Source organism: Globicephala melas, chromosome 15, assembly GCF_963455315.2.
Source record: "Globicephala melas chromosome 15, mGloMel1.2, whole genome shotgun sequence".
Classification (NCBI taxonomy): Eukaryota; Metazoa; Chordata; class Mammalia; order Artiodactyla; family Delphinidae; genus Globicephala; species Globicephala melas.
The window spans coordinates 5,713,376-5,729,266 of NC_083328.1; the positions used below are offsets into that span (position 1 = coordinate 5,713,376).

General features: G+C 43.7%; 1 protein-coding gene across 9 annotated transcripts in view; it reads left to right on the forward strand.

Moving 5' to 3' along the window:
- Positions 1–15,891, forward strand: part of TRRAP (transformation/transcription domain associated protein) — a 110,928-nt gene that overhangs the window by 71,747 nt on the left and 23,290 nt on the right. For 6 of the 9 annotated variants that reach the window (XM_060284046.1, XM_070043792.1, XM_070043791.1 and 3 more), the window contains 10 exons: positions 808–927; positions 1,123–1,410; positions 1,559–1,696; positions 2,389–2,501; positions 2,932–3,067; positions 6,070–6,261; positions 11,518–11,746; positions 12,358–12,623; positions 13,197–13,297; positions 14,524–14,725. In XM_060284046.1, the coding sequence (XP_060140029.1) occupies positions 808–927; positions 1,123–1,410; positions 1,559–1,696; positions 2,389–2,501; positions 2,932–3,067; positions 6,070–6,261; positions 11,518–11,746; positions 12,358–12,623; positions 13,197–13,297; positions 14,524–14,725 (1,785 nt within the window). The remainder of the gene's footprint in view (positions 1–807; positions 928–1,122; positions 1,411–1,558; positions 1,697–2,388; positions 2,502–2,931; positions 3,068–6,069; positions 6,262–11,517; positions 11,747–12,357; positions 12,624–13,196; positions 13,298–14,523; positions 14,726–15,891) is intronic. The other 3 variants (XM_070043790.1, XM_070043794.1, XM_070043795.1) reach the window with 1 other exon arrangement.

The window sequence follows — 15,891 nt, forward strand, 5'->3', positions numbered from 1 at the left end:
AAAGGACAACATGATGTGACGTGTGTGTCTCCGTCTTGGGCAGCAGGGCCCATGGAGGGACGGCAAGTGTGTGCCTGAGCCCCTCAGCGCCGGCTTCTTGATGCCACGTGGGGAGCTGGGCTTCAAGCAGCCAGAAACGTGGCTGTTTATAAGAAATTCATACTTCAAAAACCACGGAGCTGTGGACAAAATCAAACGCATCTGTGGATTTGATATACACTCCGGGCCCCTGGTTTCCAACTCGGACCCCATTTGTGGGGTGTTCTGGTTCAGCCCTGTGCATTCCAGGCACCTGTCCCACTCTTGCCCGCTGTCAATTGCAGAGACTCTGAACTTTCATGGTTCTTGATTTGTTCTTCAGAATTACACCTGTTGGCAAATAGCTTAGCTAGTATGTGTATGCTTCTCCTGTTTCCTCTTCCTGTCTTCAGTAGCCTCTGCTTTGATGGTGCCTGTGTGCCTCTCGTTTGCACTTTCAGCATCAGCATTGAGTTCATACTTCTCGGGCCTGGTGGAATCAGTAATACGAAATGCCCTTGAAAGTTAAAAATGTAGGTGTGTCACTGGTGAGCCCCTTACCCAGGTCCTGGCTCAGCTGCTAAGCACACCGGGGGTCTGTGGTGCTCAGAATCTGTGTTTCACTGTGGCATGACGTTTGTTCAGGTCTTTGAAAGTTTGGAAGTGGAGGAGCGTGTGGTAAGGTGGGGCAGTAACGTTTCCTGACCAGGGAGGGACGCGTGGGGCAGCCGCATGGCAGGGGTTTCAGCACCAGCCCTTGCCCGCTACACCGGTCTTTCCTCTCTGCAGACTGGAGCCCTGCTCAGCGCTTTCGTCCAGCTGTGCCACATCTCCACCACGCTGGCCGAAAAGACGTGGGTCCAGCTTTTCCCCAGGTTGTGGAAAATCCTGTCTGACAGACAGCAGCATGTGAGTCTGTTTTTTAAGTCCTCTTTTGAAAAATATAGTTTTAGCTTTTGATAAGTATTTGATTAAGTTTCAATGGCTGAGGAAACTAGTATTATCCAAGAGTGAATTATCAAAAATATCCCAGATGCTGAGTGAGAGGGTAAAGACGGGCTGATTTTTGCACGAGACCCAGGTCAACCTGCTCTTGGGTTTCAGGCTCTGGCTGGCGAGATCAGCCCATTCCTGTGCAGCGGCAGCCACCAGGTGCAGCGGGACTGCCAGCCCAGCGCTCTCAACTGCTTTGTGGAGGCCATGTCCCAGTGTGTCCCTCCCATCCCCATCCGGCCCTGCGTGCTCAAGTACCTGGGGAAGACCCACAACCTCTGGTTCCGCTCCACCTTGATGCTCGAGCACCAGGCCTTTGAGAAAGGGCTGAGCCTGCAGATTAAGCCCAAGCAAACAGCCGAGTTTTACGAGCAGGAGAGCATCACTCCGCCTCAGCAGGTGAGGCCCCGCCTTGCTTTGCTGGTGGCTTCGTGGTCCCAGCAAACATCTCCCCAGTGATTTTAAATTAGGTACCGTGAAGTTGCTTTGTTGGGGCAGGGGGAAGGCAGTTGTCATGAGCACTCAGAAACTGCGACCTGTGTTTCAGGAGATTCTGGATTCCCTCGCTGAGCTTTACTCTCTGTTACAAGAGGAAGACATGTGGGCGGGCTTGTGGCAGAAGCGTTGCAAGTACTCGGAGACAGCGACGGCCATCGCCTATGAGCAGCACGGGTTCTTCGAGCAGGTAGTGCCGTCGGGCGGGACGTCCAGGTCACATGGGTGGTGAAAGGCGTTTATAGTGGTTCTTTAGTGTGTCCTCCAGTCAGTTCGTGTCTAAATAAGAAATTTACTGTTTTTCTTTGAAGCATTTATTTATCCACATAAAGACTCTTAGATTAAAGTCTCAATTTCAGAGAAACATACGTATGGGACGTGAACACTTTTAAAGCCCAGTCCTGCCTCATTTACTGTTAGTTGCTAATGTGGATGCTTCTTATCTACAGTCATTGATCCTGTTGGAAGTAGTAGGTAGATTGTGATCAGTGTGAGATTTTAATCCTCGTGCCCGTCCTTTCACTGTAGTGTGGGTCAGGGTCGCAGGTATGGTCGCAGCCGCGTGTAGGACACTGAGCCACAGAAACTCCAGAGGCAGAGGCACGGGCTGTGGCCCCTGCTCTCATCTCTGACGGATGGAAAAATGAACCCGGGGACTGGGCAGTCTCCCTCCCGCTCCTTCCGTTGCATGTGGGGAATTATGCACCTTCTCCTCCACTCTCTTCTATTCTCTGAATGGAGAATTCTGGGTGTTGGGTGACCTTAGAGAAGAGCAACGAGACACCCCTGGGTCTGTGATGCAACTTGCCCTAAATAATTGAGCAATGGTCATGTAAAAGTTTCTAGTTAAACCGCAGTTTGAAAGCAGTTTAACTTTTTTAGGCACAAGAGTCATATGAAAAGGCAATGGATAAAGCCAAGAAAGAACATGAGAGGAGTAATGCATCCCCTGCTATTTTCCCAGAATACCAGCTTTGGGAGGACCACTGGATTCGGTAAGCTGAACAGTGACGTGTTCAAGAATCAGTTAAGGAAACCAGTGAGAATCTCTGAAATTTTCTCATAATGAGTGTTTTTAAGAGGGAACTTTGCTGCTTTCTTTATGGCCCCGTGAAGAAAAGAACAAACAAAAACCTATAAACAGCTTTTAAAGTCTTGAGTAATTGAGAGTGTGTTGGAGAAACAGTGAATGACTCCTGCTCTCCACAGGCTCCGGAGCTCTGAGCTCTCTGCTGCAGGGGCTGCGGTTCTTGCTGCTCCAGGGGCGCGCATAATTTACTGCCCTGGGGCACCTCAGCATCCCGCAGAAGCCCACCCTTCTCTGTGGGGGGGAAATACTTTTTCCTTTCGGTGGAATGGAAATGACTTAAAATCCCATCTGTGGGTGTGGTCACTGAGCTTTGGCCCTGGATCCCTGGTCTCTAGGTGCTCCAAGGAGCTGAACCAGTGGGAAGCCTTGACGGAGTACGGCCAGTCCAAAGGTCACATTAACCCTTACCTGGTCCTGGAGTGTGCTTGGCGGGTGTCCAACTGGACCGCCATGAAGGAGGCGCTGGTGCAGGTGAGACCCCACCCCTCCCTGCCCATCCCGTGACTCATCCATGCTCAGGTCACAGTCTCCACAGCTGAGTGGGACCCTGTTGCCAAAGCTGTGAGTCTCTGGAGATTTCCCTTCACTCACAGCAAGCTGGGCATTTTGACAGATGAAAGAGAGCGCTTGGAAAGCAAGAGTTATTTTGGGTTATCACTAACATCTTTCCTGAGCTTGACTTAAATTATAACTTAAGTATTAGTTCATTATTGAGTTACAGTAAAAAGTATCAGGTGGAGACCTTGGATTCTCTGAGAAAACAGTAATGTCTGGAGAAATTTGGAAAAACAGAGGCAATTGTACTGGTGGACTTGGTTGGCAGAAGCTCTGCAGCAGTGAGTATAGCAAAGGTGAATTGTACAAGCCCAGGGCCTGGCACAGTAGCTGCTGTTAGTAAGTTTGTTACATGAAAACAGTATCACATTCAAAGCATGTCTTGCATTACAGAAGTGGTAATTGTGCAGTGTAAGTGAACTTGAGCCATTAACGTGGTTGAGCGCTACATTTTCAAAAATTAAACTCCATCCAGAGGAATTCAGTGCATGATGGGAGAGCAGGCACAGAGGTGCAGTTTTCTTTCTCACACTGGGAAGCCTGTGTCAGGGCATCAGAAGTTATGGTGTCAGACAGTGCAGCTGTGTTGTCTGAACCCCACGTCGTCGTCATCGTCGTCGTCATCATCATCATCATCATCATCACTGTCACCACCATCATCACCATCATCAAAGCCTTGGGTGGTCTGTGAAAGCAGCTATTCTTGTTGCTCTTTATTTTTTCCTGCATCTGTACCCTTCTGTGATTTTCTCCCTTGACCCCTTTTCTTTGCTGCTGCTGCTCAGTTTTTGACCTTTTCTATGTGGTGTCAGTGTTATGGGGTTTAGGGGTTTACACTACTGTCTGTTCTCACCTTCCCCCTTTACCTAGTAAGGGTTTATTTACAGTCACACCAATGATTCTCCTTCCTTAATATGGAGATTCAAAAGCACATTGAGATTGTAGGCCACTTTGTTTGAAAGGATTAACCTAAAATTTTAACTTGTATTGTGGATACCATGCTTATTTTGTTACTTCTGCTGCTTTTAAACAAAATGCAAAAGATCGAAGAACTGAAGTAGTCACAAGCTGTTAACTACAGAGTGATCACAGAGCCCAGGGTCTGGGCTTTCAGGGTGGGACCCGGGAGATGGCTCACCTGATGCAGGGAGCTGGTGTTACTCTGAGAAATAACCAATCACTTATGTAGGTAAACAGGAATAAATAGCTTGCTGACAGGTTGCATTTACAGTTGATTGTTCTTTATTCTGATAAACATTCTCCTTTATTTTATCTCAGTGTAAAAATATTTATACTATAAATAAGTATTTATAGCTCACTCTAATGGTTTCTTTTTCTCCTTTCCAAGATTTCACTTAGCAGGATATGTGCAGTATCATACTGTCCATAGGTCTGACAAATGATCTTCTTCTTTCACAAATTCTTGATTACTTTCCCAAAATTTTAAAGCACTTACTGGTTAGAAAAAGCTCAAAGTATATTAATAAGCACTCTGGGTAATCTGCAGTAAATTAATTTCAAATGGTCTTGATAGTACTAACTTATTTACTCATTTACCAGTATTTAAAAGAAAAAAAATCAAATTACCTTTCTTTTTCCTCCTGGGTCTTGCGATGATGGGGCTGCTTGTAGTAGTTCTTAATAAATGGGGTAATTTTTTTCAGTGGAGGAGAAATTAGAAGACAGGCCTTTGTTCTTAATGTTACAGAGGGCAGGTGTGATTGACAAAAGTCTGTCTTAAATAGTGTTTAAGTCCAGAAAATGTAAGATTTTAGGTGTAATTTTAGAGGATCATGTAGGAAGCAGATGTGTTCACAAGGTTGTCTCCCTGAATTTCTTCATCACTGGATTACTGAGAACTAAGAGGGGCCATCGATGTGACTCTGCTGTGAAAAAGTCAGATGTCAGAAAGCAAGGCCAGGTGTTATGTCAGCGCATTATTATTACCATCGCTGCTCTTACATCATTTGTGCAGAGAGCAGCATGGGACTAAGATGTGTGTAATTTCTATTGTTATTTCCCAAAGGTGCTTCACAATGAATGTCTCATTGATCTTGTTACAGCAAGTCCTATAAAATTCTTTTAAGAATATCTCTATGTTCTTTCATTTTTTTATACACAGAGATTATTTTTGAAAAGAGTTTAATTTTTTAATTTACATTTTTAAAAACACTCTGTAAAAGGCTGATAAAATGCAATGAGTTCTAATGCCTTCTTTAGAAAGTGGTGGGCAAACACAGGTGCTTTCCCGGGCACACCTGGAGCCTCTACCTGGGCTTAGGGCCAGTGGGAGGAAATGTGATGGCTCTGGGCTCTGTCTACTTCATCAGAACTGATAACCAAGATATGAGAAATCTGGGGGAAACTTTATAGTAGATAATAAAGTGCGGCTTTTAAATGACAGTAAAATTTATGAATGTTCACTCATATTCTTATAAACCTGAATCGCTGCCTTCAGCTTCCTTACATAATGTGGAACAAGTTAGATGAATTTCCCAGGATAACAGTGTGAATTGGAAACAATTCAAAATTTTACTGATATTTATCAGAGAGGAGATGAGCACGTATTTAATCCTTTGAAAATTCACTGGCTGACTTTGTACGTTTTTCATCTGGTCCGTCATAATGGTGTTGATCAGTTTCCCCTTTCTGGAACTACTAGTGACCTTAAAGCAAGGAGCCTGTGGCACCTCCATAGTTAGAGAGATTGGCCACTCATTGGTATTCGGCAGAGGAGAGTGTCCAGAAAAAATCTAAAGCATGATGACATCTCTAAAGAAAATGAGTATCTATTTATAGCTTAATTTCTGTTTATTGCTTTGCAAACTGGCTACCAAAAAATTGACTTTACTTTTTGACTCTTTCCACTGAGAGGAAGTATACCCATTGTTTCCTATGTGATATTCTTCCATAACCAGGTAGAAGTAAGTTGTCCAAAGGAGATGGCGTGGAAGGTCAACATGTACCGTGGATACCTGGCTATCTGCCACCCTGAGGAGCAGCAGCTCAGCTTCATCGAGCGCCTGGTGGAAATGGCCAGCAGCTTGGCCATCCGCGAGTGGCGGCGGCTGCCCCATGTGGTGTCCCACGTGCACACACCTCTTCTTCAGGTGGGTCCCTCATAGCAGAGCTCCTCCTGTCCAGGCTTAGGTCCATAAGCTGAGCTGGACGGGAGAGGAAACTCCTTCCACTTGTTGTTTCCCATTTAAACTCACCCTCGGTGAAAGGAAGGCCAGAGTCAAAACAGAGAGGACTAAAATGTTGCGTCTCATTTTTGGTGCTTCCAAGGGATTTAGGTGACAGAAGCCGTCCCACAGGAGTGATCTTGATGATTTTCATTTTTGCTTTAGGAATATTCTTTAATGCCCACTTTACCACCATCAGTGTGATGCCACTGTTCAGTCTGAAAAGGTCTCTCCTCCTCTTGAGACTCTTAAGACTGCAGTTAAATAGGCTGTGCCTTGGCTTCTTCCTTTGTGTATCGTCTTCAGTATTTCTGACAATTTGTTCAGCCACACTAGCCACCATTCAGTGGCTCAGATCTAAAGGGTCTCTCCCCACAGCGCCTTGTGCACACTGCCCTTCTCCATGGAACATGCCTCTTCCCATCCTCCCAGCCCCAATGCGTGCGCGCGCGCACACACACACACACATGCACACGCACACACGCACACACACACACACACGCACACACACACACACACGAAGGGCTGTGTCAGCTCTTGTCCTCTTTTATCTGGCACCTGGCATGGAGCAGCTCCCAGTGTTATTGAATGAGTAAAACTATAGGCAGAATGGTCATACTTTTTTCCTCTTGAAAGAGTAGTTTTGAGACTTAAACTGCTATATTGATTTTTATAGTGTAGTTTTTTATAGATTTTTTAAATGATATAGTTATTTATTAATATACTTAGATTATTTTGTCATTGTCATAGTGAACCAGAAGTTCATTGAAGCAATTAATCGCTTTGTTTTGATATTTTTCCTTTTTGTATCTATTATTTTTGGTTTTTTCTCAAGGTGTGCACTAAGGTAGTGTTATTTTGCAGGTATATAACATCTCTAATCTAGTTTATTAAGATATTCTAAAGCCTTTATTTAAAGTGGACTTTTTCTTCCACATCCTCTAAAAGGGCAAAGATGGGTTGCATGTCGTAGCTGTTAGGAAAAAAGTTATTGCATGAACATAGGAAAAAGTTGTCAATGCAAGAAATATTGAGAATGACTGAGTATTATTATGGATGAATGACTAAGTATTGCTATGAATAACACAGTTGTGAATAAATAGAAATTATTGTGTGGTTATATATTCAAAGTACAGAGTATAAAATGCAGTATTTCAGACAATCCTGATTCAGGAATTTTGGAAGTGAAATTAAAGGCAGTTTCTCTTCCACTGCTGTGGTCACAGTTGATACTCAGTTATTTGTTGATTAGTTTGGTTACAAAGCTGACTGCATTTAGAGAGATGACTTCCTCCCCCAAGTAGCACTATCAACCAGCATAGCTGAGAAATCTTATAGAAAACAAAGACATAAGAATGATTTTATGGAAACGATTCAGTTTGATCATTCAGTAACTATTAATTTTAGGGTCTGAGGAGTTTGAGGAGGTAGAAAGGATGAGCTCAGAGAAGTGTTTATTTTAAAAAAATTAAATACAAGTACCTTTTTTCAAAACCTATAAACGTTAAAACAATGCCTAATTTTTTGAAATATTTATCATGTTTTAATAAGTTATAATGTATTTCGAACTACAGCTTGTGTCTGTCCCCGCTCCTCCTCAACTACCACCCCTCAAAAAAAATCACTGAGGGGAAAAGTTTTGGTGCTTTTGCACAGCAACATTCCTGTCTAACTGACTCTAGGACCCCAGACTTATGATAGGGATTTTAGATGGTGTGTCTACCCCTTTGGCCTACTGAAAACATCAGTACTGGGCTCCTGGATCAGCCACTAGTCAGGAAGAAACACAGAGTCTGAGCGCTGTTGCAGAGGGAGTGACTCTGCTGTCATGTTGTCCAGAAGAGCAGCATAAGGGCCTCTGAAGTTTTACTTCTTCATAGCAGCAATGGGCACAAAGGGGGAAATTGTTAAAACCAACCTTTCACAACTCTGAAATTTAAAGATTTGCAGTAATCCAGGGAGCATTTAAGGAAAAACGGCTGTATTTCAGTAAGAATAGCAAGGTTTGTGGCATTTAATTGTCCTATTTCCATTACCCCTCTCCCCAGCTCTGCCTTGAAAGCCAACGGCTTCCAACCATAGTAGCTGTGAAAACCAGCCTAGCAGCCACCAGTGGAAGACAGTACAGATTTAGAGACCCCCGAAAAAGAACCCGGCCCCAGAATGCTGGCACTGTTTAACCAGCACTACAGCTCTTAGAAAAACCCTATTCACAGGGTTTGTCTCTATTTGACCTGACTCAGAGCTCGCTCAGTAGAGAAAGTCATATGTGAGAGCGTTTGTCAGAAATAGTCCCTGGCAGTTGTTTAATATCACAGCTGCCTGAGGTAGCAACACCAGTCCCAGGAAAGCGAAGATTAGAAAATGAGTTGTCTATATCATTGTGAAAAGCTTTAACGTATTCCTGGGAATGTAGAAGACCACATACACATACATCCTGTGCACACATGCTCAGGAGAGACTTGAGAAGATCCTAAGCTTTCACCTCTGGCTGACCTTGGGGCTCTGTATAAGTGGGAAGTAAAGGCTGAGGCAGAATTGAAGATTGCCTGGCTGAGGGATGAGGGCATGCCGCAAAAGGCACACAGAGCCTTATCATTTCAGGTCTTTACGGAAATCTCTGTCTAATCATTTGCTGACCAGTAAGCTAACTGAGCAGAGACTCTAGTGGTTACATTCTACAAAGACCACAGACTTTATAGAAGTAGTTCAAAATTTTTTTTTTTTTGTGGTATGCGGGCCTCTCACCGTTGTGGCCTCTCCCGTTGCGGAGCACAGGCTGCGGACGTGCAGGCTCAGCGGCCATGGCTCACGGGCCCGGCTGCTCCACGGCATGTGGGATCTTCCCGGACCGGGGCACGAACCTGCGTCCCCTGCATCGGCAGGCGGACTCTCAACCACTGCACCACCAGGGAAGCCCAGTTCAGGAATATTTGAAAAAGTTTTATCTGACCTATAAGCACATGAAAAAAATGCTCAACATCATTAGTCATTAGGCAAATGCAAATCATAACCACAATGAGATACCACTTTATACACATTAGCATAGCTAGAATGAAAAAGGTAATAGCAAGTATTGGTGAGGATGTGGAGAAAAATGGAATCCTCGTATGTTGCTTGTAGGATGGTAAAATAGTGCTTGCTCTTTGGAAACAGTCTGACAGTTTCTCAAAATATTAAACATGGAATTACCATAGGCTCAACAATTTCACCCATAGGTGTAAATCTAAGAGAAATTAAAACTTTCCACAAAAACCTGCACACAAATGTCTATAGTGTTAATAGTCATAATAGTCAAAATGTGGAAATACTCCAAATGACCATCAGCTGATGAATGAATAAATTAAAATGGTATATTCATGCAATGGAGTATTACTCAGCAGTAGAAAGGAATGAAGTACCAGTATGTGTTACAGCATGGGTAAACCTTGAAAGTATGCTAAGTGAAGAAGCAAGACACAGAAGGCCACATATTGTATGATTCCATTTATATGAAATGTCTAGAATAGACAAATCCATAGAGATAAACAGTAGATTAGTGGTTGTCACCTTCTAGGGGAGGAAGAGTGGAGAGAGGCCACCCTGTGGGCTTCTTTCTATAACTAGATAGGGTTGATGGTCATATAGCTCTAGGAAAAATATACATGGTCGCTGAGTTACAATTTTTTGACTTTATGATGGTGTGAAACAATTTTTTGACTTCATGATGGTGTGAAAAAATATATATATACAATCTATATTCAGTAGAAACCATAGTTTGAACACTGAATTTTGACCAGACCAGCGTATGTGGTATGATACTCACGTGGTGCTGGGTAGTGGTACCAAGCTTCAGCTCCTGGTCGGCCATGCAGTCACGAGGGTCAACAAGCACATGCTTACAGCTATTCTGAACCCATACAACCATTCTGTTTTTCACTTTCAGTACAGTTGTTACTAAATTATAAGAGAAGGTCAACACTTTATTATTAAATAGACTTTGGGTTAGATAGTGTGAATGTTTTAAAGCACATTCAAGTTGGCTGGGCTAAGCTAGGATGTCTGGTAGGTTGGGTGTGTTAAATGCATTCTCAACTTCAGGTATTTTCCACTTAGGATGAGTTTATTGGAACATAACCCCATGGTAAGTTGAGGAAGATCTGTCCTAAAAACTACTGAACTGTACACTTTAAAAGGTGATTTCGATGATGTTTCAATTATACCTCAGTAAAGCTCTTATAAAACAAATATCCCATTGTTCTATTTTCGGTAAGCTTTTGGTGGAAGGATGAGATAAAGGTTTCAGAAACTGGAATGTAATGAATTAAACTTAAATGTAATGAAGTATAGCTGGAAAACATAAATTCCTAAATTTTTAAAATTAAGATGAAACAGAAGGATACTGAGTACTGAACTTGGTGCTGTGTTTGGGGATTCAAACAATTTAAAACTTTCTGCCTCAAAAGAGAATTAGGCTGGAGGGAGGTGACATATCCATAAGAAACAAAATTTTAAGAGGGAGTCTATGATTTAGTGCCATGTGGTAGGACAGAAAATAAATACAAGGATTTAGAGAAGGGAAAAGTCCCTGTGGGAGAGCAGGTGAAGCTTGACAGGTAGAGTTTGAATAGGCTCGGAATTGTGGCCAAGGCCTCCCAGTAAGGAGAGGGCACCATAAATTTGGAGCCAGCAACACATCTGGGGTTTAAAGGGTAGTGACCTGGACAGATTTATAGGGATGTGATGCAAATGCATGTATCAGCCCAAAGAGATCATTAGAACCGTGTTCTGAGATGCCTTGACGTGGCTCCGGGCTTCAAATGTTCATGGAAGTAAAGCTTGAGGGCAGGGGGACCAGGCTGTTCTGGTCTTAGGCGTCGGTAGACAAAGAGCCACACTTAGCTGGTGGCAAAGGGAACAGAAAAAGGATAGTTATGGGGGGGCGGGGGGAGTCGGTGTTCTCCAGGCCCCAGTGTCACAGCAGCCACAGAGCAGAGGCGTTAAAATGGGGGATGGGGACAGGGACCACGAGAGTAGCGTTTGAGGTATGGAGTAAGTTAAACGTGGCATCTGAGGCACAGCGCTTCCTTTGGTAATTGAATCGTGAGCTCTTCACAGTGAGGATTCCTGACTGACTCTGGTTTGTTATCCTCCTGCAATCTTAATGCTCACTGTGGAATCTCTTACGCTGGTCCCTTTTAGGCAGCCCAACAAATCATTGAACTTCAGGAAGCCGCTCAAATTAACGCAGGCTTACAGCCCACCAACCTGGGAAGGAACAACAGCCTGCATGACATGAAGACAGTGGTGAAGACCTGGAGGAACCGGCTGCCCATCGTGTCTGACGATTTGTCCCACTGGAGCAGCGTCTTCATGTGGCGGCAGCATCATTACCAGGGTAAACCTACCTGGTCCGGCATGCATTCATCATGTAATTTTCCAGACACCCCACTGTTCTGGTTTCATGTCTTGGTTATGTTTTGTTGTTTTGTTTTTTTTTTTTTCTTTTACCGGATTTTCCTTTTTTTGGCATGGTAGTTGGTGGTTGTTATGACAGGGTAAAGATGAAGGTGGTGAAAGATGGGAAGAATTTCCCCCTACCTGTTCCCTTTTTCCAGCTAAAACAGACGTGCTGCTGGACACTGTTGCAGCAGGGGCACAGGCCAGTGGGATCACAGCCTGGGTTGTGGCCCTCTGTTTTTTGAAGCCCCCTGAGGAAGAGCTGCGCTCAGGTGGCAGCATGTAGCCTCTTTCACCTGCCCTGGTCCCCTCTGCTCTTCCCCTCAACCTGCCAGGCATCTGTTTGTTCAGAGCGACCTTCATGGTTTAGTTAGCCAAGACGGTAACACCCAACTCAAGAGTTAGTGCTTCTTAGATCTTCCTTTGGATACAGAATACGAGGAAAAGTAATGAGGGTTTATCACAGAGCTTACCATTGCATAAGCCATGTGTGTTTGTTTTTCATTTTTTATTTAAGCCTTATTGTGGAACACTTTGAAAAATGTTTGACATGGACTGAAAACTCATTTCTTTGCTCTCTAGCTATTGTAACTGCCTATGAGAATAGTTCTCAGCATGATCCAAGTTCAAACAATGCTATGCTTGGGGTTCACGCGTCGGCTTCAGCAATCATCCAGTATGGAAAAATTGCCCGAAAACAGGGACTGGTCAATGTAGCTCTGGATATATTAAGTCGTATTCATACTATTCCAACCGTCCCTATCGTGGATTGCTTCCAGAAGATTCGGCAGCAAGTCAAATGCTACCTGCAACTGGCAGGCGTCATGGGGAAGAACGAGTGTATGCAGGTAGAGTGCCAGCCGGACCCTGTGCCTGCCCGCCCACGCCCAGGAGGTCTGGGGAGGAATGAAGGGTCCATGTGGAAACGCCTGGTTCAGACAACAGGGAAAGAGGCTAGAACTTTACAAACACAGCTCTGGTCTTGGGGAACAGTCCTGCCAAAACAAGAAAGGGACAGGAAGCCGCTCGAGTATTTGAATGAATTATACGTGATGGTCTCTATTCTACTTGGTTAATGTAGTTAAGGAAAGAAAATTAAAAACTGCAGAACTAGGAGGGTATATGGTAGATTTGGGCTATGTTCAGAGGAATATTAATAAAAACAATGAAACTGACTAGATACGGTAAAGCTTTGGAGAAAATAATACCATTACGGTGTCTAGAACTGAATTTGCATTTAGTGATTGAGTTTAAATACTACTTGTTAGTCAGCAAATATTCACGGTGGGCAAGCCTGTTGTCAATTTAAAGTATATTTGTCAATGACCTTTCGGAGTTGCTACATAGATCAATATTTTAATAAAGTTTTTATATTATTGTCTAGAAAATTCAAGAACTTTTTTTCTGTTTTTAATAAACAGGGCCTTGAAGTTATTGAATCTACAAACTTAAAATACTTCACAAAAGAGATGACGGCTGAATTTTATGCACTGAAGGGAATGTTCTTGGCTCAGATCAACAAGTATGTATATTATATAGATGGAGGATAAGAGAAAGACTCATCAGATTATTTAAATAGTTATTTATAACTTGAAGCCAATGTGAAGATCAAGCTAGAAATTGATATGACTTAGTGACAGTTGTCAGGGATGATATTTCAAATATTGTACCTCTAGGAAGGTAATAATTTGCAGCAAATTGACGGGCCAGCTTGAGTGTAGTACTTAAAAAACTTTTTAAACATGAATTGCTTGAACAGAGAACTGCTGATTACATGGATTCGTTGCCCCAGTTTCTCAGCATGCCATTTTGGAACAGAGTTGATTCCTTTTTTTTTTTTTTTAAATAAATTTATTTTATTTCATTTATTTTGGTCTGCATTGGGTTGCTGTGTGTGGGTTTTTCTCTATTTGCGACAAGCAGGGGCTACTCTTCATTGTGGTGCGTGGGCTTCTCATTGTGGTGGCCTCTTGTTGCGCAGCACAGGCTCTAGGTGCACAGGCGTGTGGGATCCTCCTAGACCAGGGCTCGAACCCGTGTCCCCTGCATGGGCAGGCGGATTCCTAACCACTGTGCCACGAGGGAAGCCCCCAGAGTTGATTGCTTTTATGGAGATGATTCTTGCTTTAGAGCAGGGGTCAGTCAACTGGAAAACAGTATGGCAGGTCCTCAGAAAACTAAACAAAAAATTATTATATGGCCCAGCAATTCCACTCCTAGGTATTTACCCAAAAGTGTTGAAAACAGGAACTCAAGTGGGTAGTTGTTCGTGAAGGTTCACAGCAGCACTGTTTACTATAGTCAGAATATCGAAACAACTCAAGTGAATGGATAAACAAGATGTGGTGTATACAAACACTGGAATATTATTCAGCATAAGGAGGAAGGAAGTGTTAACATGTGCTATAGCGTGGATGAACCTCAGAAACACAATGCCGATTGAAAGAATCCAGACAAAAAAATCACAGTGTGATTCCATTAATAAAAAATGTGCAGAGTAGATAAATCCATAGAGACAGAAAGCAGGTCAGTGGTCACCAGGGCTGGAGGTTGGGGGAATGGAGAGTGACTGCTTCATGGGTCGGGGTTTTCTGGGGTGATGAAAATGTTTGTGGCCTACATAGAGGTGGCAGTTGCACAACATTTTAAAGGTACCAAATGCCATGGAACTATTTACTTTAAAATGGTTGATTTTATGCTAAATGATGTTCACCTAAAAAAATTTGTTTTGATTTTGTGTCTTCACAGGTCTGAGGAAGCAAACAAAGCCTTTTCTGCAGCTGTGCAGATGCACGATGTGCTGGTGAAAGCTTGGGCCATGTGGGGCGATTACCTGGAAAACATCTTTGTGAAGGAGCGGCAGCTGCATCTTGGAGTGTCTGCCATTACCTGTTACCTGCATGCGTGCCGGCATCAGAATGAGAGCAAATCAAGAAAATACTTAGCCAAGGTGAGACTGAAAGAATTAGCTTTGACCGAAGACCACCCGGTAGCCTTTAAGTTTAGATGAAAATTCAGCAACTTACTGATCTGTGCTGGGCATGAGGCATTTCTTCATGCCTTACCTCTCATTTCCCTTCACCTTTTGAAGTATAGTCCACAGTTCTCCTTCAAGCTGAAAAATGGAGGCCTGGACATACTTGGAATCAAAGGTCTTCTAAGCAGCAAAACTGAACCTAGAGTCTGGGTCTTAGGACTCAAGTCCAGTGTTTGCTGTGGGACCTCACATTGGACAAAGATTCCTGCAGACTGCTGAGGGGTCTGCCCAGAGAGCTTACCTGCTAGACACCTGTTAGATTCTGATCTCTCACCTGCAGGGACCATGCACACAGTCACAGAGCCGGTCAGCTCTAGTCACAGGTGACGTTGAATCCCCTGGTTTCTGCACACACTGCAGGGTGAGGTCTCAGTCACCTGCATTGTCATCCGCGGGGCCCCCAGTACAGTGCCGGGCACAAGGCCGGTATTGACCTGGGCCCAGTGGGGGGCCGCTTGAGCCCAAGTGTCCTCCCCAGTTTTGAGCCTTCTCAGCCCTCCCGGGAAAGACATCAATACAACTCAGACTCCATTCTTGCAGGAACTTAAGAATACTTTCTGCTTTTATGTTTTATCCATTAAAGGTTAGGAGTTTTTAGAATTCCTTGGTTTAACATCAGAATTTGGATTGAACATCAGCACCTAGTAGTTAAAGCTGACTATAGAAACAGACTGACTGTAGTCACACCAGGAAACCACCTCACTGTCTTGACTCCAGGTTTGCTTGTTTTCAGATGTAATTGTTTCAGATGTCCCTGGACACCAGGCTGCCAACACAGGGCCTACCTGATACTAGGGTGGTTGTCACCTGAGATCTTTAGCAGAAGCCCATTTTGTTCTGGGGAGATTGCAAGTGTGGAGTAGCAGGCTGAAACCCCTTGGGGTCACACTGGCCACCACTAGCCAGCCGACTGGGTCAGTTACTAGTGGGCATTAAAGCTAAATCTGGATGAAAGCTATATTGAAATTTTCAGTTTTATTCATAAGATTTACGTTTAGGTTTAGCAATATTGTTGGGCCTTTTATAGATATTTTCCCACAATGCCAGTGAAGTTACTCTATATGGTATTTTAATGTGGG